General features: G+C 34.1%; 1 protein-coding gene across 4 annotated transcripts in view; it reads left to right on the forward strand.

The window, feature by feature from the left end:
* Lrp4 (LDL receptor related protein 4) overlaps positions 1 to 26,645 on the forward strand; it is a 98,769-nt gene extending 72,124 nt beyond the window's left edge. For 3 of the 4 annotated variants that reach the window (XM_074185317.1, XM_074185316.1, XM_074185318.1), the window contains exons 16-23: positions 795 to 1,010; positions 1,063 to 1,346; positions 4,570 to 4,866; positions 4,921 to 5,114; positions 9,582 to 10,674; positions 11,812 to 12,067; positions 17,529 to 17,896; positions 25,283 to 26,645. In XM_074185317.1, coding sequence (XP_074041418.1) covers positions 795 to 1,010; positions 1,063 to 1,346; positions 4,570 to 4,866; positions 4,921 to 5,114; positions 9,582 to 10,674; positions 11,812 to 12,067; positions 17,529 to 17,896; positions 25,283 to 25,471 — 2,897 coding nt within the window. In that variant the 3' untranslated portion in view covers positions 25,472 to 26,645. Of the gene's footprint in view, positions 1 to 794; positions 1,011 to 1,062; positions 1,347 to 4,569; positions 4,867 to 4,920; positions 5,115 to 9,581; positions 10,675 to 11,811; positions 12,068 to 17,528; positions 17,897 to 20,215; positions 20,559 to 25,282 lie in introns of those variants that run through there. The other variant, XM_074185319.1, reaches the window with a different exon arrangement.
* The last annotated feature ends 664 nt before the right edge of the window (positions 26,646 to 27,309 follow it).

Below are 27,309 nucleotides of genomic sequence, written 5' to 3' on the forward strand. Positions count from 1 at the left end.
TAATAAATCCACAATGAAACCTTCGAAATCTTTACCAAATGAAACCATCAAATGCATATATGAATTATAGTACTCAACAACAAACGAAACATTTGTATTCAATCATTCAATAACAGATAAATCAAAAATATTTATAATCATAACACAAACGAACAATTATTATCAGTTAGTAATTTCAAATGTAATTTTGGACAGAAATCAATTTATCATAATGGAATTATAATATATAATACAATTCCTGAAGAAATAAGAAAAACTAAAATTGCTCCCAAATTTAAAAAGCAGTTGAAACAGTATTTAATGAAATAAATTAAAAATACAGGATCATATAATTTTCTTAGAGCCAGAATCACCAGAATATTTTCATATTAAATATGGATAATTTCAAATTTGACTGTTTGCCCATATTTATTATTTTACTTACTTAATCAATTATTTATAATTTGAAAAAATATGTAATTTTTCAATATCTAATAACAAACTTAATGTTTAATGCTCATATCAATTACTTCTGTTTCGTTGTTCAATATTTCATTATTTTTTTCAATTTGTATCTTTAGTTAATCCTTATTCATAAACATTTCTACTTTACTTTCTTTCTTTCAAAGTTCAAACGTTCTTTTTATTTATTTGACACTTTTTAATTCGTTTTGTCTCACTATATCAGTCTAGTTAATTCCGATTTTTTATCTAAACGTTATGTTCTCAGAGAACTATTCAAATTTCCTCAATTCGTCCTAGTGAAATTTTCCAAACTTAATGCCAGTTACAAAAATGTTTGTTTTGTTTGTCAGCTGGATTCATGTATTGGTCTGAATGGGGAGAAAAACCGAAAATAGAACGCGCCAATATGGATGGTACGAACCGGTTTGAAATTGCTAGCAGTAATCTGACATGGCCTAATGGATTAGCGGTCGATCACTCAACGGAAACAATATACTGGACAGATGCGGGATCACGAAGCATAGAGTACGCCAACTTGGACGGTTCCAACAGAAAAGTTCTATTAGGTATGTATTAATGGCTGTGACGAAGAGCTATTACAACATTCGTTCTCCTCAGCCGGTAGCAGCATTCCACACCCATTTGGTCTGGATGTTTTCGGGAACCACATCTACTGGACCGACTGGGAAACGAAAAATATCGAGAGGGCTAACAAACTGACCGGGCTGAATCGTACCGTTTTGTCCAGCAACATGATCAATCTTATGGATGTCAAGGTTTTCCACCGAAACAGGAAACAGATCAGACACCCCTGTAGCAATAACAATGGGGGGTGTACCCATCTCTGTTTATTGAAACCGAAAGGTCACGCATGTGCCTGCCCGACAGGAATAAAATTGGAGGTGAGTAGGTCCGAACATTATGAAATTTTAATAAAATATATATTTACTGAAAATATTTCACGAACATATACATCCCATGAAATACATATTAAACATAACTCTCATAAACTCTCTATGTACTATCGATCATTATTAGCCAATGAGAATCGTGTTTTGTTATAATAAGCTCTACTATTTCTTGAGATAGTATTTGTAATATGAATTGATGAATGTAGCCGTTACCAAGTGGTATGATATCATCATGCAAAATGAGAATTAAAACTTGCTTTTTTTGTATACCACTCGTATTTGTAACTAACGTTACTGCAGTTTCGTTCTACAAGGACATACAAACGAATACAATGTTGTATTGTATAATGTGTCAAATTTTCTAGGACATCGTATTTCTATGATCATGTATGATGAATAGTTGATCACTATAATGAAGTATGTATTAGAATCGATCCTTACTTTTAGGGCTCATTTACGTATACAGGTAAAAATACTAATTCCACTTTGATATGAACTGACTACATTACTGAATATACTTAATACAATATATACAAAGTATGTTGTTTCAAATTGCAACTGAACTGCCTCCAACAAAAAAAAACATATCAATTATACTCCAGCTAAGCCTTGGTTACATTTGTTATTCTCAGGTCAACTGAAATCTATTTATAGCCTGTTGCAAATGTTCTGGTTGGTTTGCGGATTTTGTCGTGGCCTTCTTTGGTTAAATCTCCAAACGTTTCAACTGCAACTGCGGCAGTCATCTTCAGTAGCGTAGTCGAAGTACTCTTCCTGACGTATCAACCGAAACTGAAGCTCTCATTTCAGTCCTGTCATTTATAGTGCTGATTTTTCGCGCACTCTATGTAATGACGGATTCGCGCGTACTTTCCGCGCGATTTGGGTGACAAGGCTTCGTTTTGGCAACTTTCAATGTCGTGTGCTAAATCTTTGGTAGACATGTTCTGTTTTCCTTTCTGTTAAAGTTCTTTTGGTGTTTATGTATTTCTATGGCTTCAAAATCATTCTTGTTGAATAATGATTCGACGTTGCTAGCCTCTCGGTATTTTCTAAAAAGATCTTGTGTTTCCCGTCAGATAGTGCATGTTCAGCGACTGCAGACTTCTCGGTCTATCCCAATCGGCAATTCGCCAACTCCCGCTGATTTGAGTGGACCACTGCTGTCTTTTGCTGATCTTCGATATTTTTTTCATTCATTCGAAGACGGTGTTGATTTTGCGGCTTGGAATTTTTCCGATTCGGTTGGTGACACTTTCTATGTATGGAATTGATCTTCACCGGTGTTTATCTTCTTCTCCCTTGGGCGCGTAGGGCATATTATGTTTTTTCTCTCGTAGCGCGGTAAGAAAAGACATACCAGGCGCTGAGCGTCCAAGAAGAAATGAAATACCTGGGAAGAACAACCCCGAGGCATCTATTTGTCATACATAGAAGGTGTCACCAACCAAACCGAGAAAATTCTGAAGAAGGTGAAACAAAACACCGTCTTCAAACCAATAAAGAAGATATCGGAGTATCTGAGATCATCAAGAGACAGCAGAGATCCACTCAAATCAGCGGAAGTTTACAGGAATCTATGTAACGGTGATAAAGTTTATATCGGTCAAACGAAAAGATGCACTACTACCCGCCTAGTCGAGCAAAAGCGGAGTTGCCGATTGGTACAGACCGAGAAGTCTGCATTCGCTGAACATGCACTGTCCAACGGGAAACACAAGATCCTTGTCCAAAATACCGGGAGGCTAGCAATATCGAATCATTATTCAACAGAAATGTATTGAGAAGCCATAGAAATACACAAACACCAAGTGCACTTCAACAGAAGATAGAGAAAACATATCTACGAGAAATCTGGCACACAGTGTGCGTGAAAAATCAGCACTATAAATGCCATGGCAGAAATGAGAACTTAAGTTTCAGTTCATACGTCAAAAATAGTACTTCGACCACGCCATTGAAGATGATTATTGCAGTTGAAAATTTGGAGATTGTACCCAAAGAAAACTACGGCAAAACCCGGAAACCAACCAAAACATTGACATCTATATAGTTCACACCTATAGGTAGTGATGTGAAATGCACTTCGGAAAGGGAATTCCAAAGTTGTGTGGAAGTGTGTTCGTATTGGATTCCTTCCACGCCAGAGGTTTCATTTCTACCTCGTAAATACTCATCATTCCCACTGCCTAATTAAAACGAATCGTGAAACGTCTAGACATCACATAGACATCGATCTATTGTAGCTGGAGTTCAAATACTATGAATCAACTTTAAAAGGGTCGTATTTCAGTGCAACTTCCTCAGTCCCTTTCTTTTCTGCGTTTCACAATTTCGATGACCTGTTACGCTAAGAATAACTCGGAGGTATAGTTACTCCCGGAAAGGGGAGGCATATTTGTAAGGTCAGCCTCGTGTTTCGAATGGATGACCTTAAACTTCGTACCTCTAGCCATTACATTTTTGCATTTAAAAAAAAGCCTTATGGTGGCATTGCAAACCATCATATATTGTAAAGGAGAGGACGCTTTTTGAAGGAAGAGCTACAATTTACTGGGAATCGAAACATATTTTCGGTTATCATTGGATTCCCATTTGCATTAAAAAATGGGGGATGGCACACGCGCTCAGACTTTAGAAGGTTTCAAACTATCATTCACTTTAAAATCATTGAAAGGCAATCTCAAGCAGTTTGGCCAAATCTACGCAATGATTCCCCTTACAATCGTCGAAAAAACTTAGGAATGTGAAACTAGAGTCTCCATTTAGTAATTAGCAGAATCAAAATATGTAACATGTGAAAAAACGGTGTGTGTATATATGGTTACATATTTGAAAATGTTCTTTCTGTAATACCTACATTCTACAGCGTGTAATTGAAATTATTTCCAAAAATCATCAGAACTCCAAACCATTGGGTTTCTCATGTCACTTTCTCCGTAATTCTTTCAACCCATGAAAGAATTTGATAAAAAAAACACCAATCATCTCTCATATTTACAGAATTTTTTATCTGTAAACATCTCTTCCGAACTGAATTATGCATGAAACGATTATGGGCTCATCTAGCTATAATGAAGTAAATCTAATCCAGTTTTCGCGTTGGTTCAATAGCAGTATGTACGGTTCAACATTACATTCATTTTCATTCTTCACAAAAATTGCAAATTTCATTTATTGTCAAAATATCATTTGAAATATATCTGAATTTCAGGATGATGGTAAATCTTGTGCAAACGGTCCTGTTAACTTTCTGATAATGGCCCATCGCATGGACATCAGACAGATATCTCTGGACGTGCCATACATGGTTGATGTTGTAATGCCCCTACCACCATTGAAAAAAGCTACTTCTGTCGACGTGGACAGAAAAACTGGGGAGATATATTGGACAGACACCGCAAGAGACATAATTCAGAAAGCTGCTCCGGATGGTACAAATATGGAGGTAATAATAATGAATGAGATGGAAGCTCCTGATGGAATAGCGATCGATTCAACTGGAAGAAAGGTAAAAACCTAAGATAGTCATTTTTACAGAACACTGATAAAAATGTTTCCATAGATGTACTGGACCGACGGTGAAAGAAATAGCGTCGAAGTTGCAGAACTGAATGGAAAGAACCGGAAAGTACTTTTTCACAGAGATTTGGATAATCCCAGAGCAATCACATTACATTACCATCATGGGTTAATGTTCTGGTCAGATTGGGGAAAACAAGGCAAAATTGAAGTGGCTTACATGGATGGAACTAATAGGTAATCAACTAGACATCAAAATAATTATTATTTTCTACTAGATAAGCGATGATATTTCGAAATAACCTGAAACATCAATATTCACTTTTTCTGAAATGTTTCAATTCAAAGATAAAATAAAATACCAAAAAAAAATGACAATTCAATATTTCAGTACATAGAATAATCGAATGATCAATGAAATTGAGACAACCAATTTCGAAAACTAGGAGGCAATTAGCAAAAATATCGCCTACTGTAATTAAGCAGTAGTGGACAGTAGGTATTTATATTTGAATGATATCACACTAAAATGATCAATATTCAACATATAATATTGGAAATTTTTTCATCCATTATGAAAAAGTAATAATTTCATTTTATTAGCAATTTGGGAAGCATGTTATTCAATTGACGTCTTATATTTATATTGGACGTACAGGTGCACATGCTTCTGTAAGGTGAAACCCAGAGATTCATTCAAAGAACCCAATAAATTATTTACTGTCAATAAATTATTCATTGTCGTTACACCGTTTATTTTATAAATGGTTTGCTTACTGATCTAAACTAAACTAACAGTCGCTCAATTCGTTTTATGTTGAAGGAACTTCCTTGTAGCTTAGAAAAAGAAGTTCAGCGGCATGTAACACTGGCCGAGAAATTTTGCAGACATTGCCCAAAAATTGAAGATAAAATGGAAAAGACTTGACGGATCAAGTCAAGGGCATATGACATTTCAAAATTCCAAAAGGCAGCAACCGACAGGGTTGCAGTTTTCATAACTTCCGTTATAAAACCTTTACTTTTTCATAAGTCGATTATTCTGCTCGTATTAAACGTTTTGGAATATCTTCTAACAGTTTACGTCAAACTTACATTGACTTGTTTATCAAGTCTAGGCATGAAACTTGAGTTTTAGTTCTGGGAGTCTATGTCAGCTTCTAAAAATTTGATGTATAGTACATGTGCATATTAAAAATGTTGCAAAATCGCTGACTTTTATTACTCAGTTATCTATATATTATTTTAATATCTCAATGAAATATATATCGAGTGATAACTCTGCCAACCGACCAAGAGACAGAAGTAGGAAACTGCAATGTTGGCTTAGTATAAAGTTTGTCTCTTTTTATGTTCTCACGCCATTTTGTAATTCTCTTTTTATTATTCAGATAAAGACGCATAGAAACCCTGATGTTTTCATTGATTCGCTTTTGTTGTTAACAAAACACCAGTGTGAACTCCCGATGTGATATTTACCCAACTTTGTACGTACCTATATTGATATATGATGCAAGAATCGAAATCTGTCGCGCGTATTTCCTTCAGATTTCCAATTTAGGAACCACAATGTAGAAAAATATCTCACCCAATACCAATTTATTTCCAATTGTACAACATTGAAAATTGCGGTGCCAGCTGGGTTGTACACAGCACCTCTGTGAATGAAGTGCTGACATTTATTGGATCTTCTTATTATTTCTTCATCGGAAGTGCCGTCGAGAGTTTTTGACAAAATATTTACGAAGGTAGGAGTCCAAATGATCACATCAGGAATATTTCATGCATCTTGGTTTAAGTGCCTTTTATTGCATAACTAACTTTTCCTCATCATAAAAATGATGAGACCAAAGTCTGCTGGTATAAAACATATAAATCATCATCATTTAATCTGATACCAAATACAATGGTTACTTCACGAGTATTTACTTCCTCCGTACATGTATCCACAAAACTCGTTATTATTATTTCAGTAGGTCCCATTTCAGCAATGCTGGTTGGGTGTAAACCTTGTTTCTACATTTTTCCATGGTTTTTTTATAAGATAACGGTGTTTCTTTTCTTACAAAACACCTTATCAATTCAATCGGTACCTTCATTCATGATATCGAACGCCAACAAAAGATCAAGGACTAAAAAAGTTGCTCAAAGACATCGTCTTTTCCCTCAAAAATTCACAATAGTTTGCCTTTGAGGCTTATTTCGGCTTTTTTAAATGCCTTCGATGTGATCATGCAAAAAATACATGTTGAAAGGTAAAACCCTGTTAATAGAGTACATCAGTGTGGAATAGAGCCTTGATAGCTTTGAATTCCGGTAACGCTGAGGAATTCGTTGATGCTACATATATATAATTGTGAACAAGGCGTGGATGTAATTAAGGAATGAAATATGGCAATTTTGCCATCGTGTTTTCTGTTGTGTTTTCAAAAACGTCAAGAAAATATTTTTTTGTTAAAAAAAACGGAAAATAATTTCAGATGAAAGTTTTATGAATCGGGACAACTAAGAATCCATCTTTTGAAATCGAGGTCAACACAACGAAAATATGTATTATGATGAATTTGACAAGTTTAACAGTCGTGGGGAGTTCAGAGAAAATATAAACCGAAGAATAATTCATCAAATATAATAAACGCGTGTTCCAATTCCTGAAATTGATTTGAACAAACCGAACATCTGTTTTTACAATCATGTTGAAGTTCGACATGGTTTCAAATATAATCAGTTCCAAAAATCAGTCACAAAAGATCAGTTGCAGAAATAAATTTTAAAAAATTGTTCAGTGCAGTGATTCTGCATTGAGAAGTATTTTTTTTGTATTTATGAATTTAACGTTACAGTGAAATGAATAATAAGAGTCCAGTCTGCTATTATAATAGCCTTGAAAAAATTTAAAAAGGTTCGAATTTGATGTAAGAAGTGTTGTAAACTGGCATTTGAACATGTATATGATGGAGTGTTATTTTGGAGATTGTAGAGCCCTCGTATATAACCACAGTTAATCAAAAAGTATACACAATGAGAGGGAGAAAGAAACATTGAAAACGGAAGAAATGAGGAATCTTTCAACAATTAGTAAATTGGGAAAGTGAACTTTCATGAATGAGTTACATTCAGCAAGGTTTCCAATTTGTTATTCAAGATGTGGAATTCAAGAATTTGTCAAAAGGGCGCAAATAATTGAAATTAGGTACACTTTTCACAATGACAGTAGAAATTAGGCGAAACACGCTGAAAAATTAAAACAAGGTTTATTTTGAATAAAGTATGCCTTTTTTTCTTATCATTTGTCATGCCAAGAAAATAATTGTGTTAAATTAAAATTCGAAATATTCACCTACACCTAGCTTTCCTACTCAGCAGAATGCAGCAAACGCCTGACGGAAAACAGCTACTCCCCATTGAATTACATTTAAAAAAAATAGAAAATGAATACTTCAGATGAATATATGAAACGTTAATGTTTCTATAGAGCAACATCTGGCAAACACCTGCATATAATCTGTAAGCCAATATCCGTCGTGGTATAGTCAGGAATATACTTGTTTTTGATAGGCTTTTGCAGAATTACACTGTGTGAGAACTTGTGAGAGGTGAATATTTTGAATTTATAGTCGAAATATATATTACCTTGTCATATGTATCTCCTTTCGACACAATCATGAGACTAATTCCATTTGTGACCCCTTATTCTTTTTATCGTTTTCACGATGGAAAATAATTTGGAATATTTCTGAATTATTCGAGTATGTTTATCGTGAAAGACTTACTTTTTGCTATATTTTCAGTGCTCCAGCATGGTTTTCTCAGCAAATATCCATTATCACAGCTAAATATTCTGCTATAGTGAGATTGTGAAATGTGTCGAGGCGAACTAGGTGTTTATTCAGACAATGGACAAATTTCAGTCCTTGGGGTTCCTCACGGATCAGTACTAAGACCTATATTGTATTGGATATGCAGACGGCATAACAGTTATAGTGTCTAATCAAGCGGATTTAATTCGTGGCCAGATATTCAAAAATCTACACAAACGGTTCACTGCGAACAACCTATTCCTGAATATAAAAAATCGGTATCAATTAGATTTCAACATCAGTAATGTAACTGTGGTGTAACCAGTATCAGCAAATTACACCTTATATTTTGTAAAGATCGGGAGGAAAATTCGGGAGGAAAATTCGACGTCTTGAGGGAATGACGTAGACTATTCATCTCCTGAAAACGCGAAACTGGTTGGTGAAACGTGCGTTGAGAAGAGTGTTGCGGTTCTGGTCACTGAAAACAGTGTTCGTTTTGGAATAACTATTATTGTTATCATAATTATCGATATTATCAATATAAAAAACTAATACGCATAAATGTAACTTGAATTCCCAAGATTATTGTGTAAATGCTTTTACATATTTTCAAATTGTGCTGCACCAACAAAACTACAAAACATATCACAGAAGAAAAAAGAAAAACAGTCTCTCGACTTCCCACATATTCAACTTGTCATGCGCCACTGAAAAGTCTAAAACTTTATTTATTCTCAAACCCATCATCAGAAATTTTCTTGTAGAAAAATGAATTCATAGTATCGAAGAATTAATGTCTTCATATGTCTAGTTTGAGTTTAAGTCTTGGTATCAGTATATTTGGTATGTGTTTCCTATTGACTATTCCTTACAAAGCAATTATGACAAATTTTTGTTTCAGGAAAACCCTCATATCTAAAAACCTAAACTGGCCCAACGGCCTAGCTATCGATCGCCCATCTAACCGTTTGTTCTGGAACGACGCCAAACTAAACACAATCGAGTCTAGCGAACTCAATGGAAAAGACCGTAAACTTGTAATAAGAGACGTACAGCACCCATATGGCTTAGTGGTCGTAGGCAACCACATCTACTGGACTGACTGGCAAACTAAGGCGCTACACAGAGCAGACAAAAACACCGGAGCAGATCCGACCACAATCCGAGACAAACTCGAAGGACTCATGGATGTTAGATCGGTACAAAGCGATAATATAGCGGAAAACGCTTGCGGAAAAAATAATGGTGGATGCTCGCATTTATGTCTGAGAAATCCCCACTCATACAGCTGCGCTTGTCCCACAGGCATTAGTAAATCCAAACTAAGTACCAAACAATGCGAGTTGATTCCAAAAACATTCCTTTTGCTTGCCACGAGATTCGCTCTGAGTCAGATCAGCCTAGATACCGATGACGCTTGGGATACTACTCTGCCCATAGAAGAAATTCACAATGTTATAGACGTCGATTTCCACTGGGAAAAAAAGTTGATTTTTTACACTGATATCGGGCGAAACGTCATCCAAAGCGTTTCCATGTATAACTTATCGGAAATCAAAACTATCGCCAGCATAAACATATCCGCTCCGGATGGCTTAGCTGTTGATTGGATCGCCAACAACATCTACTGGACTAATACAGGTAACAAAATCATTGAAGTAGCAAGACTGGATGGATCCCACCGCAAAACCATCATTAAAGATTTTCTCCATGATCCACGATCTATAGCGGTTTTCCCAAAGAAAGGCTTTTTATTTTGGACAGACTGGGGAGCCCCAAAAATAGAAAGGTCACACCTGGACGGTTCGAATAGGAAGAATTTGGTCAGCGATGAAATGACTTTTCCGATAGGTTTATGCATAGACTACGTTGGTAGGAGGCTGTACTGGATCGACGCAAAACAAAATGCAGAAAAAATAGAAACGACAGACTTGCACGGATATAATCGAGTCATGCTGAATATTCAAGCCACGCATCCGTTTTCACTGACACAGGTGAGAAGCTAATTTCAAAGTTAATGTTGATAGTCATAGATATACTTTATTTGACTATGTTCATGTAATTTATATTTGTAGCAAGTCGTATTACAAAAATTTTATTTAAAAATAAATTGCATTTGTATTTCCAGAAGGAAAAAAATTATGAAGTCAGTCAGAAACACTGAATATACAGTATGAACAATCAAACTCAATAAGACATTAATAACTTAAATACGATCAAAGATATTAAAAAAAACTAAATATCTGAACATTCTCATACGAATGGGGGGAGGGCGTGTCTAAATATTATGCAATAGTGTTGAAACTTGAGCTGATAAGGAACTGTTTCATCTTTTTATTGAAAAAATTGGGGGACAAAGATTTAACTTTCCTAAGCAAGTGATTATAAAAAAGTATGTCATTATATCGTATTTTTGGAATAGTGGCCACAGTGGTCTTTGTAACCTGCAAACGCTATAGTTGGAACCGTCTTTTTTTGGAGTTTGAATATTTTTATTGAATTGGTGGAACTGCCCCACAATATCGTACCATATGCTATATATTCGTATATTTTGAATGATAATTTGGTATCATAAAACAGGGTTACTTGGGCCATCGGGGTAACTAAGCTCAATTTGAAATTAATGGCAGTGAATATAGTTTTTTGTCGTCCCCAGCATTCCCGTTTTTAGTATATTACAATAATTTCAATGACTTTATTAAATATTTTATGATTTTCGAAGGAATGTATACACAAATTGTTTATTGTTGGACTAATTTGATCAGTATTCTGAATAATTCATTTTTAATTGTTATTCAATGCAAATCAGTTCACTATTTCTTCTTTATCTTTGATATTGGGTGATATCACTTGAGATGAAGATTTTAAAATAGACGACATTCCAAACGAAGCATTTTCAAAACGCAATAAAACAATCAGTATGAAGAGAAAATGTTAGACTTATTTGATGAAATTGGCCAATACTTAATGAAGGGAAAACTTAAGCCACCAAATTTTAAATTTTTGGTGTAGGATCAAAATCCTGCTTGTAGAAGCTGTTATATAGCGAAACACGTGTCGCAGTTTTGTGAACCTTTTATAGTGAAAATCAAAGTCAATCTCATTAGTTAATTTGTTTTATATTTTTTCAGTTTGAGGAGTACATATATTGGACTGACTGGAGACAAAAAACCGTCATTCGAGCAGAAAAAACGACAGGTAAAGATGCGATTACAGTAAGACCACAACTGGACGGTGCTATGGGTATAACGATGGTTACGGAAAAAAGGCAATTGGGATGGAACCCCTGCGCAGTTGACAATGGAGGTTGTACACATTTATGTCTATTTAGATTGAGGAACTATACATGTGGGTGTCCAGAGAAATACGATCCTACATGTAAAACAGGTAGATATATAATATTCAATTATATAAATATTACAGATAGTGAATACGTGTTGAATATTATTTCAATGATACAAATTAATTTTTTCAATCAATAAAAGGAATATTAACATATACAGTGTGACCCATTTAAAATGGAACCACCCCTGTAGAATGTGCATTTTTCAATCAATCTCAATTTTTTTTTATTGAAATATTAAGCATGAAAAACTGTATCTTGACACTAACTTTCACAATTTTAGTTTCATTTCCAAGGCACTCTATGGTTTTTTTTGTTTGTCAAAAACGGCAAAAGTTTATTAGGCAATTTTTGTTTTCAAATTTGACTACACCACTGGATTCGTAGTCGTTATAAATCAAAACTGTCAAATTTTCATTAAAAAATATTTGTTAACAACGAAGTTACAACAACTTCAATTTTGAAAACAAAGTATTTGTTTGTAATTTTTATTCAGATTATAGACATATTTGAGATCTGACAACACCGTCATCACCAAGTAGAACACCAGTGAATTTGTACAGTGAAAATCCGAAGTCAACAGCTCAATGCGTTCTACAGTTATAACTCCTGAAAATATGGTAATGTGAGAGATTTGTGGTGCAAGCGTTTTGTAATAAAAATCTGACTACGCCACTGGATTTGTGGATAATATTCCCTTAAAATCATTCATTTGAGTGTAGGTTACGAAAAGTGTATTCTAGAATAACAGAAAATTAAAAATTCATTTTCAAGTTATGCAGTACTTAGTACATTCTTCCGCATAGCCGCTAAAATCAAATTGATTTAAAGCATGGAAATCATTTATTCAATAATAAAACAGAGAGCAGGACAAAAATTGTTCCCTGTAAATTCTTCATAACTCAGCTAAAACAATCTTTTAGAGGAGATATCAATAATTTGAGGAAGCTGAACTCATTATGTAAAGGTTTTATAATAAATCAACAGTAGGCTGTGATTTTGACAGTTAATCATAAATAAAATAATAGTTGTTAGTTACGTGCATTTAATAATGGCTTTGTACTTATCATTAGAAGAAAGAATTGAAATTGTGAGAATTTCTGGGGACAATTATCATAGTGAAAGAGAAGCAGCTAGGATATTTAATCACAGACATCCAAATCGACTTCCCATTGACAGAAGCACCGTCAGTAAAATTAACAAAACATTTAAAGAAACCGGTGCAGTCAGCAAACATATTTTAAAAAATAATCACCGAAGAAGAAATTTAAACGAAGGTGCTATTTTAGATTATTTTAGAAACCACCCAAACAGAAGTTTACGAGTCGCCAGTTTGGATTTAAACTTACCGAGAGAGACTATTCGACGATGTCTTAAACAAAACAAAATGAGAGCATTTAAACCTAAATTTCTTCACTCTTTAAAGGCAGGTGATGAAGTGAAACGTATGGAATTTTGTTTGTGGGCACAAGGCGAGTACCTGAATACAAGAAATTTTTTAAACTGCATAATGTTTAGTGATGAAGCTTCTTTCAGCACCAATGGGGTAGTTTCATCGCAAAATGCTTGGTATTGGGCTACGGAAAATCCGCACTGGATCATAAATTGTAAAAGTCAATATTCCGAAAAAGTTAACGTTTGGTGTGGTATAGTACAAAATAGAATAATAGGTCCATATTTTTTTGATGGAAACATAAACGGGCAAAATTTTTTGGAATTTCTAAATAACCAATTATCGGACGAAATAGATGAAATGCCTCTTGCGGAACAAGTAAATTTATATTTTCAGTTCGACGGCTGTTCCGTGCACAATTCAAGGATTGTTAAAGAGTGGCTAAATAACCAGTTTCCAAATCATTGGATAGGACGAGGTAGTGACTTAATTGAATGGCCACCTAGATCGCCTGATCTAACAATATTAGACTTTTTTCTGTGGGGTATTCTGACACAAAAAGTATACAGAACAAGACCAACGAATCGAGCTGAACTCATGCAAAGGATACGACAAGCTTGTGCCGAAATTACAGTTCAACAAATAAGAAATAGTGTAAACAATATTCGGAAGAGATACGATAAATGTATTGAACTTAATGGAGGTTTGGTAGAAGCCACAAAAATTTGAATGTTTAGTTTTAAATCAATGTTTATTTTAGTATCAGTTTTTTCTTAATGGCAATTAATTGTTGAATAAATACTTTGAACCTTGTTTGTATACATTTTGTTTTCATCAGCTATAGAAGAAGGTAGAGTAAGTTCAGAATCTCATAAAATGTGATTTTCCAGGTGCGCTGTTACAAAAGTACTATTATTTATTATTGGGAAACTTCCAAAAAGCTTACAAGTATGACCATTAATACTTCAAGATTCTATCAAGATTTGGTAAAAGCGCAATTGGGAGATCCCATGACATGAGATTCTGAACTTGGTCTACTACTGCGTAACCTGAAAATGAACTTTTAATTTTCTGTTATTCAATTATTCAATTTTTATTTTAATTTTCACTTCTCGTAACCTACACTCAAATGAATGATTTTAAGGGAATATTATCCACAAATCCAGTGGCGTAGTCAGATTTTTATTACAAAACGCTTGCACCACAAATCTCTCACATTACCATATTTTCAGGAGTTATAACTGTAGAACGCATTGAGCTGTTGACTTCGGATTTTCACTGTACAAATTCACTGGTGTTCTACTTGGTGATGACAGTATTGTCAGATCTCAAATATGTCTATAATCTGAATAAAAATTACAAACAAATACTTTGTTTTCAAAATTGAAGTTGTTGTAACTTCGTTGTTAACAAATATTTTTTAATGAAAATTTGACAGTTTTGATTTATAACGACTACGAATCCAGTGGTGTAGTCAAATTTGAAAACAAAAATTGCCTAATAAACTTTTGCCGTTTTTGACAAACAAAAAAAACCATAGAGTGCCTTGGAAATGAAACTAAAATTGTGAAAGTTAGTGTCAAGATACAGTTTTTCATGCTTAATATTTCAATAAAAAAAAATTGAGATTGATTGAAAAATGCACATTCTACAGGGGTGGTTCCATTTTAAATGGGTCACACTGTACATATGATGAAAGTTCAATTGATCGCCGTTTGAACATCGAGGAAATGTTCGGAAAAATATTATTAATTATCGCATAAGAACCCAAAACAATGATTTTTAGAATATTTGTCTGTTTAACTATGTTAGTCAAAAAGGGCTCTACCGATTTAGGTGCGATATCCACTAATATATGTTTTCGGTAAGCTTCACTTAACATTTAGTGTTTGATTCATTACACCGGTTTATAGATGAAAAAGTTATGGCACTTTAAAGAATCAATTCCAATATACTATAAATATACTATAAAATTCAGTCAACTATTTTCAATGAATCGTATATAGCCAAATAGATGTTCTTGTGGAGTTTTGTCCTAACACCAAACCGTTATTTTAAAATCTCGATCACCAAGTGATCATATTCAAGAGGAAGACTAAACTAAAAATACGAACAATATTACGTACATGAGATGAAAGATCTTGGTGGAGCATTTAAATTACATATAACATTTAAATTAACATTTACAACACATATAAGGAATATTACTGCTAATGCAAATAGGATGCTTGTATTCGTTTGCAGAAATGGTAAAAACTTCAAAAGTATTGCCACATTGGGAAGTTCCTAAAACACTTATGTCTAAAAGTTGATGGACAATACCCCACGAGAGACATCGATTTGATATGACAACTTTGGAAATAGTAGAGTTATCCTTTGTACAAAATTCCTGCATAAATTATTAAACAACAATATTGACAGTATGGTCCTTTTACCTGAGATCAATTTCTCAGTACCAAGAAACGAAGGCCGTTCAGATTGTAGCACAAATGTTATGCTACGATCACCATTGAATTGTATGTGTAGTAGCTTCAATAAAATCTGTTAACATTGCGATATTCATTTCGACTCTCTGAACGCCTTGGTATTATGTATCCACAATCACTTTTAATGATACTATAAATAACATATGTATCAGTACTGCTATATTGCATGATTTGTAACTTTTTCTGTTATATACTCAATTTTTCATTCCTCTTTTGAAATTCTACGTATACGAATATTTTATATATACTTTGTTTCAGCATTTACTTTTATACATTTCTATATTCCATTATTATTAATATTTATTTCAAATATATAGCATTTCCTGTAACTTTCCTGTCAGGTAAATCTGATAATTATTTTATTAAGCTATTGGTCCACCATCGTTATTCATAATATCATTATGTTCACTTATTTCTACACTCTCATAGGCATCTAGATGCCTGTTATTGTTAACTTGTCTAACTAATCTTAATGAACTAAATTCTATGGAATAGTTTTGTTGCAAAATATGATGGGCGACTGCTGATTTTTCTGGTCTTCCATATTTTAGGTGTGCTATGTGTTCCTTATATCTTATTTTGATAGATCTTCCTGTCTGTCCATAATATGTTGCATCGTACATTGTTGGTACGTATTTTCAGTTTAATCTTCTTCTTGAAGATGATCGAATCACGTGTCGAGGTGTTAAAATATTGGTTTGGTGTTGAGATAAAACTCCAGTAATATTCAAATAGATGCAGTTATAAAATCTGAAAATACCCAAAAACTGATGATTATTTTGTTCACAAATGAATCTTTTTTTTGAAATATTATTCATCCCTAGGTCATAAAAAAGTATAGTATTCGAGCGAGTAATGGCCATTACTCTCCCAAATGATTTACAAAATTCAAGTAACCGTCAAGTTAGGAAATTATCATGGTTTTCATGTAAATTTCCTTGGCATTGACGAAAGCCTAAAATAATTTTAAAAAAGCATGAATGAATGAAAAATTGCTCAAAATTATTTTCACAGTGGACTTTTGTATACTTATTCATTTATGAAATAATAACTGATTTTTTTTAATCTATTGGGGTATATTTTCAGGAGAGATTAATTTTTGGAAAAGGTTTTGGCTTTCTAATTCTCCATTTCTTGTATGAATTTTTTTGTTTCTCAATCATTATATTCTAGTCTCTCTCGTTTTCTTTCAACGTCACTTGATGGTTTTCATAAAGTGTCTACCATTCCGAATGGAATGGGAACCTAGAAACAATTTTTGAAATCATCCAAAGTCATTTTCATGTATCGAAAAATATACAATCAATAATAAATGAAAAACAGCAAAGTCAGCAACATTGAATTTTTTGTAAGAACATCATGATTCTTTAATCTTAAACAAAAACTGATTTTTCAGAGTTTGATTGATGTACTTCAAAATTCAATCTCGATTTCATAAACAAATTATGTAGTTTCATGTAGTAATTTTCATGTATCGAAAAATATACAATTGATAATAAATGAAAAACAGCAAAGTCAGCAACATTGAATTTTTTGTAAGAAAATCATGATTTTTTAATCCTAAACAAAAACTGATTTTTCAGAGTTTGATTGATGTCGTATTTCAAAATTCAATCTCGTTTTCAGAACCAAATTATGTAGTTTCTTCGAAATGTCCCTCGGAAGGTAACTTCAAATGCGACAACGAGGAAGAAGGCGATTATTATGAGGAAATTGATCTTCCTAACCCATTCGACGAGGAGTCAGAAACGAAGACGGCAAATAACTCCAACACTTTCTATATAATGACGATGGTACCAATGTTTTTCATAATACTTGTCTGTATAATATTGGTAGTATTTTTGCTGATCAAAAAAGGAAAGAAGAAATATGTTTACGGAGCCAGCAGAAGTTTCTCCAATCCCAATTACTACTCGCCAAACGCCGATCCCAGTTCAGTACCACCAAATAATGGAAAGTTTATATGGAAGAGGCTCAAATATGACAAATCTCAGGTAACTAATATGATTTTTCTGAACCAAAGCATGAAATTCATTAGCTTTATTCAATGAATTGACATGCATAAACCAAAATACTCACTCAATTTATTCATTTAGTCATTCCTTAAATGAATCAAGTGAATATTCAAAATAAATTCCTTCAATATTTAAAGAATATATTAGCTTGCTTTTTCTTCCTTCAATTCCGTTTTCTGATCTGGTACCTACATAAGGTTTGTTTTTTTTTTCATCTTGTCAGTTGAATTGAAGACACTTCCCAGTGCCAAGTCAGTTCAAACTGAGAATTACATGACATCATAACTTTCAATACTAGACTATCTGATAAAATATACTGTGAGCTTCATGAGTACAACCCCCCCCCCAACTCGTTACTGGACTCTTGTTAGAAAAATCGCCGAGACACTTTGATTTTTCATTTCTACAATGCAGTGTCATTCCTCACTGGAGGGAAGTGACCCTTTCGAAAAATTTAAATAGCATGGAGTGGTGAGTGATAGCTCATTTGATAGGGAGTTTTTATTCTCTATTCAACCGTGCAAAGGAATTGAAATTTGCTGCATTAATTCAAGAGTTATGATTGTTTAAGAATAACGACAATTAACGTAGTTCAATCACCCTTAGAATTGAAAATTCGGACCTGTATGATATCGCTTTTGGTCCAGACGTCAAGTGAGACGTATCTGTCATCTGCATAGGTATTAACTGCACGTTTTTGGATGTTTGAGGATAAATGGTCAACGTAGAAAACTGATCACACGGAGAGTGCGAGTCAGCGTATTCTAGATGTTAGTTGTGCTTGCTATTCATCTTCAAACAATAGGTTTGATGTGGTTCTCTGTCCGGTCGGTTCCTAACAGTCAGAAAACAATCACCCAACTGAATACTGAACATTTTGTCGCGTGAACCTTTTCAGTCCACAACTAACTCACTGATTTTGGACGATTCGAAACAGTAAAACTGAGAACCAGTACAAACGTAATGGTTGCACTAAGTGCGTCAAATGATAAATGCGAAGCGATAGTTAATTTTGATGGGGCTCATCGAATGTTCAATGAACGTTTTCCAGATCGCCCTATTGATAGATATTATTTCAAACAATTAGTGGAATTATTTTATGAGATAGGCAGTGTACAAAATAAAACACGTTCTGGGCGATTAACTACAGGGGAACATGACCAAGTGGACATTAGGAGCGAATGTGAATAAGCCATCCTCATATTCCTCATCGAGTAGAACTGTTGCCTTGAATTGTGAGGTTTTGCAGATGACGGTATTGAGAGTTCTGAAAAAAATTAATTTCATCCCTACAAAATAAAAATGGTGCTTGAACTGACGGACGATGATCCAGACCACCACCTAGAATATTGTGAAATTGTCTCTAACAATATTTTGCCAAATTCCTGCTATTTGAAACACATTTGTTTCAGTGATGAGGCTACTTTTTTCAAACGGTCACGTGTATAGACAAAATGTGATGTGAGGTACTGGTCTGATGAAAATCGTCGACTTTTTCGCAAAAATCATACCTACCCAGTTTTCCCAAAAAGTTAATGTCTGGCCAGGAATTCTGGTTGACATTGAGAAAAATCTGACTGGTGCCCTCTATTTAGAAATGCTGGAAATAGTGGTAGATCCACTGATAGTGGCAATTATCGAAAATAATTTAGATGAATTTGACGTGGACAATATTCTGCAACAAGATGAAGGTTTTCCTCATTTTGCAGTTGCTGTGAGGACTTATTTGAATACTATTTATGCAGGACGGTGGACCTGGCGCCAAAGATCTGTGGAATGACCTCCAAGATCACCAGATCTAATTTCTTTGGATTTTTCCTATGGAGTTACCTGAAATCTATAGTGTACGAGACTCAGCGTTACTCCATATAGGAGTTGCGTGCGCGGATTATGGAAGTGTATTCAACAATTACCCTCAATACTTTGCAAAGAGTCAGTACTGAAAGTAAAAATACACTATATTTTTGCCAGGAGGTCAACGGGAAACATTTTGAACATTTACTGTAATAACAGAAAAAGTTTCAGTTAGTTTCATTGCCTTCCTGTTTTTGGTATAATTCTTTGCACGGTTGAAAAAAGAAAAAAAACCTCTTTCGAATCAGCTATCACTCTTCACCCCATGCTATTTAAATTTTTCAACAGGGTTACTCCACTCCAGTAGGAGATGAAATTAGGGGTGAACTATTCACACAAAAATGTGCACTGTAGAAATCAGAAATCGACGTGTCTCAGCGATTTTCCTAACAAGAATTCAGTGATGAGTTAAATAGGGGGGTAACAATGTTGCGCACTGTATAGATACTTGTACTATGGGACATTGCCAAGCCCACGACTCTATAGCATACACTTCTGGAAGATGTTGGGAGTGATTTCAAAAAACCAAAAGAGTTCGAATCCTGGTCCTGCCATTCCCAAACCAACTGTTTTATCCATTTTCAAGTTATAAGTAAATACACCTTGCGTTCCCTACGGCTCCTACGAGGTGTCTGGTGGTTATTTTCAGGTGTCCACACAGGTGTACTTTCTGTTTCATATTTTTAATTGTATTCGTATGTTAGCAAACACTTATACATTTTAAGTATTATGAATATTGATACACAAGAGAATGTATTCATATAAATAAACTTGTAATTGAGTTGAACCTTCTATTTTTTAATTCTATTAAAATGTTATATATTGTTAATCAAAAAATTCACAAAAACTTTCAGTTTATTGATCTATAATTGTAAAAAAAATCCTTCAAACAAAAACAATTTGCCAAGAAATTTATATTTTGAAATGTGAATGAATAATTAAATTAATTTTTAAGGTATAGTATATACGAAATCAATCCGAACAGCTAAATAAAAGACATATATACCGGGTCTGATAAATTTACTAGTCAATACCTACCATATGAAATCTCACACTTAAAAATGATGATTAGACGCTGTATTATACGACGCAGCCCATGCCATACAAAGAAACTGTCGACGTTCGGTAAATATTTAGTTTATATGCCATTCGAATTGACTTCGTATAGACTATACTTATTGCTGTTTCTTTCATTACTCGATTATAATGAAGGAAGGTTGAACATCACCTCTGAAGCAGCTGTAATGTACGTAAAAATTATACCTGTGATTCTCAAACAGGCGAGTTATTTTGCAATTTCGTAACTTAACCTGATAGTTGTTCCATTTTCACCATATCAATGAGGCATACGAGTAGGTATTCATAGGTTTGAGGGCCGCATGATGCGTTCAGTAGTTCATTTTGATTTGAACCTCATATACCTCTAGAAATTTCACGCTGTGCTGTCATTTTCTGTACTAAAATTCCATAATAGTAGGCACTAAATTCTCATAAATAGTATTGCATTAAAACAAAAACATTGTTGTCAGGTTGTGAATCTATATATTTTTACTCTATATTTTATCAGATTATAAAATATATATTTTATATACATTTTATCACATTATAAAATATTTATAGAATCACAACTTGACAACAATGTTTTCGTTTAAATGTAATAATATTTCTGAGAATTTAGTACCTACTACTATGGAAAATTTAGCAGCTAACTTCTCCTTAAAGAAGGATTTGATTGTGCATACTCTCGCCTCTCAGACAGTGAGTCCTTTGTTTGCCATTCAGCTTTGGATGAGCTGTTTACATGAGGTATGAGATATTTTCGCTTATGTTGATGATTAGATCATGAGGCCTTGCTCGTGCTGCTTCATTATCAGATTTTCGACATTTAATAGGCACAGAAAAAATCCCGCTCTTTTCCACAGTCACATGAATTGTATCTTCTCCAAGACTAGCTACTACAAGTCTGTTCTGAAGATTTATTTTATACCTGTTCAGTGTGTGATGCATGTTTCGTCTCTCTGGGGATCTAACTAAGAGTTCATGTGAGTGATGTCGAATGCCCCTCTGCGTACCAATAAAGGCGCAGAGAACAGTTTATGGAACACAAAAGTATTTTCAGTGACTTCAACGACGCCATGTGAACCATTGATTGTGAATATTCTCGCCTTATAGGAAAATGTCTCTTTGTAAAGTGGTCTATCTGATAGATATTCTCTTCGAATTCATTTTTTTCTTTATTGCATTGAGGAGAAAAGAGGTTAAGTATAATTTTTATGATACATAGGACATTCACAAGTATTTGGTATATACACTATCACAGATTAGAAACTTTCCATTGTTCACTTGATTCGTAGTGTTTCGAATATTCTTTCCGCTAACCTTTTATTTATTTATTTATTTATTACACAAATAGGGATATAAACAGAATAAATCCAAAAAAATATCCTCATTTTACATATGAAAGATAGTGAGTGCACTCAAAATATAAATGCTAAATACATTACACTATATAGTAATGAATATTAACAAAAAACTAAATAAACAGTATATGAAGAACCGATAACTAATTATAAATAAAAATAGATTTCACATACTTTTTAAATCTAAGGAAAGGTAACCTCATTGAATATCATTGCAATGAGTATTGAAGAATCTGACAATTTTGCATATAGGAGAGTTTTTTCTTGAATTGGTTTTTCTAAATGGGGTTGCAAAGAGATCATGGTTTCGCAAGTCTATGCAAGGTGTATTCAATGATATTTTTGTTATCAACGTAGGACAATCGACACGTTTATTGAATAATTTGTACAGCATTAATGTATCTTACATTTTTCTTCAATCTGTAAGAAACAACAAAGAATACTTTTTGTAAACTGGACGGAAATTTCCATTGATTATAGAAATGTCAGTTTTACGCGCCAATTGTTTGACGAATTCATTTGGAACACTTTCAATTCTCTGTTGGTAAATCGAATATTGTGGACTCAAAACCTCCTCCTCCTCCTCCTTTCATGAACTCATCTAGTTGAACACCTCACGGCTTTTTTTTCACAACTACATTCAAGCTAGGAAACATAATTATCTCCAAGTTCTTCGCTTGGATCTCAAGTTATTTATTTATTCGATCAGTGCTATTGTTCAGTCTTCTGAACAATAGTATCTTCCACCATTCTAGACTCAATAGTTATCTAACTTTCTCAAGCTAAGCCAACATTTCATTACACCCAGATATGTCCCTTTTGATAAGATTTATGTTTTTCAAAATAACTAACTTTACACGACTTTGACAAGAGTCAATTTCCTTCCTAACACGTTGCTCTAAAACATGCCAGTCAATCAATTTGGGTATTCTGTATTTCTCCAAACGTGTGTCTCATGATTTTTAGTCGATGGTTTGATATTTGAGCACTTATCGAACACATGCAAATTATTAATAGAATTTAAAATAAAGTCATTATCAAGGATTAGATTGTATACCTCTTTCCTTTTGGCATTTATTTTTGGCATTTTATTAGTCTTTGACTAAATAAAGGATTTATATATATTTATGAAGGTGGGTTTATATGCCAGTTTATAATTTCTATATAAGTTGCAGAGAAATATTCTTGGAAGTACTCATCTCTTATTTGTCTTATTCCATGTGAGATGATGCGTAATCGCATCAAAGTTCAAACTGAAATACCTCTTACTTTTCTGATACCATCCGATGAATTTCATCTGAGTGCTAACGAGTAGCCTGGGAAGTAGATCGAGGCGATGATTATCTGTTTCTTGACGGCATCAGTTATTACTTTGCCATTGATGGTTACCAAATCTCTAGTCTTTGTATATACTCTTCGTGTCTCTTGAACCAGCGGAGTTATTTTTTAGTAAACCTCCTTCTGAGCATACCTACTTGTCGCCTCTTTTGATTGTTAGAGGTTTTTTGAAAGAATTGAATTTCGTGCTCATTTTGGCTGAGCCGCTTTCACCAAATTTCCACCAACTGAGGCACTTCTATGCGTTATTGACACATTTCTGCCCGTAACGCTTTGCTGGTCTTTGCAGATGTTTCTACGCCTGTCAGGCTCTTCAGCCTATTTATCGATGAGAAGTTCAACCTGTTTTGTAAGCGAGGTCGCAAAGATCCAGTTGTAACACTTTCCATTTTTCTGTTTCTGGATATCAGTTTATTTCAGCTCGGAGATCCATATGATAACTCCCACTGCATAGTGGCATTATTGATGCACATCAAGGCTACCATCTTATTTCTCGTGATATTTTGAAGATTTGACAGCCTCTTCGTCAAAGTTAGATTTTAGTAGATCAATCTGGGTCATGTGTTACGGCGCCTGTTTTAATGAGGACTACTTCCTCAATTTATAGTGAGGAGTTTACCTCGCCCTGGTTTTTCATTGTAATCTGATCCACACTTATTCACACTCGGCCAAATAAACCCAGCTCCTTAACGAAGACGATTAGTTTCTATGGTGAGTGGTCTTTCAGGTCAGATGGTGAGAGTACGGATCTGCCGAACTCAAAGAACCTGATTCAGTCCCCAGCGGGGCAGGCACAAAGTATATGCTCTGCAGTTCCATCATTTTCCAGACAGAGGCGACACACACTGTCTTCCGACAGTCCAAATCTCTGCATGTAATGATTCAAATGACAGTGCAAGAGAGTAAGCAGCTTCATTGCCTTCCAGGCCAGTATGGCCAGGAATCCAGACCAGAGACAATCTGTTTAGTCTTCCTATAGAGGAAAGTCTTTTTTGGCAGTTTGCTACCAATTTAGACGTTGCTCGGTGGGAGCCAACAGCATCCAAAGCCGCTTGACTGTCCGAGAATATTTTTATTGACTTGTGAGTGAGATTGGATTTATCAAATCTCTCCGCACATAATTCAATAGCGTTAAATTTCCGCTTAAAATACAGTCGCATAAGTTCCTAGGCAGTTAGATAACTCTGTCCTGGGTCTGCGACTGAAAACACCTGCATCGGAACCGGAAGGTGTTTATTATCCATCTGTGAACCAACAACTATCTGCTCTTAATATTTCCTTCTCCCGCAGGATCCAGTCCTCTCTACTCGGGAATAGTACTTTATAACGCAGTTCGTATTTGACAGTTGGCGGCATAAAGTCAGAGGTCATTTCCAGAATGCTGTGACTTCCAATGTCAACCAACAGTCTGTTGTGCTCTGCATTGAATTGCTTAAGAAGGTAATACACACATGAAATCACATTGAACGAGAAGAGTGCAACTACTTCTGGGATAATAAAAACCAGTTTTTCCACTGACTATGCACACCTCAGCTTAGGCTATTTCCCCTTAATTGATTTTATTGTAGCTCCCAATGAGTGAGCCAACCGGTTGAGCCGAGCCTCCACTCCCTATCGACATATACTGAAAAAAACTTCATAATTCATACGCCCGCCTACAAAAGATGGTTCTTATATTATAAGAAATTATTGTAATGTTTTGCACAGTGAAGTTTGATGGTCTTTCTAGCATTCAAAATAATATATTTTTTAGGAACGAGTGTATGAAGAAACTGTCGGAATGAGTAGTCCAGAAATAGCCAGCTTAATTCCGACGATTTTAACTCCATGCAGCTCCAACTGCGAAACGGTAACCCCAGACATCGAGAGGTCACCATCAGTAACACCCTTACATAAAACTGATATCATCGAGTCGGTCGCATTAAAAATCAAAGAGAAGTAATTTAGTCACCTATCAAAAACGCACCGATTAAACCTGGTAAATGAGAATCATTAACGTGTGTACATATAAAAAATTGTCAAATTAAGGTGACTGACAATAAAATTGTAATAATAGTTAAAAACCGTTATCCATTGTCAACGTAATTGTGCCAAAACGGAAGATCTGAATGAAAGATTTCGTGTTAGAAAGATTTATTTTTATTCAAAAACATTCCAAGTAATTCCAGCACGGTTACTGATAACTATTGTACACTATTTTGTTATTTTTCGAATATTTCTATAACAGTACAATTTGAATTTTCACAGATCTATGATATTTAATAGATGTTACATATCTCGTTATGAAAATAAATTGTTTGAGATTTGTGGAATTATAAATATGATAATGTTTTGTATGTAACTTCATATCACGTTTCCATGATCCAAGAAAATAATAATAATTGTTTAATGTTTCAGATATATTTGTTTATAGGTAATTCACTTACTTATGAATGTATGTTGTACAATATTTAGAAAAATATTATTTTTATAAATAGAATGACAGTTTTTAAACGATTCTAAGACTGAAGATAGGATTTGTTGAATGATACTTTCTATACATGGAGGAATATATTGCGAGTCACTGCAACATATTCGTCTACATTGTCAACTGTGTGAAAAGGAAGTGTGTGTATTTTTTTCACAAGATATTCGATGAGCATAATCTTCCATGGCTCAGGATGATTATACTTTGAACGAATATATATATAAAATTATCATTTTGGGGTTCAAAATCACTGTCCCAAGATATGTACAAGGAATTCAATCAAACTGACAAATGATAAAAAATGATGTCCGGTATGTTAATTTTAATTACTTTTAATCGACATTAACGTCTAGCTCAATGTACTTGAAAACAAGATACAACAAATGATTATATTTCATTCAATGAAAACGTTTATATAATAGATAGTATATCACAAAATTTAGTACGAAAAACGTTATTTTCTGTAAAAATAAAATCAAGATAATTTCCTTACCCAACATAAGTAATTTAGAAATGTTCTTGAATGTTTTTAAAATGTTAAGACATATTTATAGAGTTATTTATGTTCACATATGACAAAAATCATGTAGATTCATGAATCTTGTCATAAGCCTCCGATAAGAAACATGAGAATAAATTTTCAATGTTGTTCGTTTTTCTTTTTCCCGCCATTACAAATACGATTTACACACCAGGAAAGTAAGCGAGCAGAAAGTATTCTTCGGTTACTAGGCTAAACAAAGGTAAAATGTGTGTTTGTATGCGTGCCTGTGTGTGTGTGTGTACACTTATGAATACAGTCAATTTTAATAGACGAGCATCAGAATCTGAGGTTGCAAACCGCGAATGTGGGTGGATTGCAATACTGGGTTATATTCTTTTTTATGTTGGTGTTTGGTATTACTATCTAGCACACCGTTATGAGTACCGGTGTGCTAGAGAGTAATTATGCTTGTTATTTGGTGTGCGTGTATAATTGATGTAATATAGATAACGGTTCACAGATATTATATAGTGCAGAATTGTAAAAGTATCACCGAGTGAGTCATATGCAGACTTAATTGAGACCAATCAAAAAGAGTTTTGAAGTGACGTAAAACGCATAGATATTTGAAGTAAATGAATAGAGAATTTGAATTTTTCTTGGCGATTGAGTGGAAATGAGATATACAAGTAGCCTATCAAGGTTTGGGCGATTTGAGTAACAGTCGTAATAACTCACATAATACCCGAATTTCATTAGTTCGGACTTCCATTGTCTGATATTATATAAAATGATTTGAAATCCCTGAAAGAAGTGATGAACAAAAAGA

The sequence above is a fragment of the Leptinotarsa decemlineata genome, unplaced genomic scaffold (assembly GCF_025532065.1).
Source record: "Leptinotarsa decemlineata unplaced genomic scaffold, Ldec_3_MD MMD2_tig00026369_RagTag_RagTag, whole genome shotgun sequence".
In the NCBI taxonomy this organism is placed as follows: Eukaryota; Metazoa; Arthropoda; class Insecta; order Coleoptera; family Chrysomelidae; genus Leptinotarsa; species Leptinotarsa decemlineata.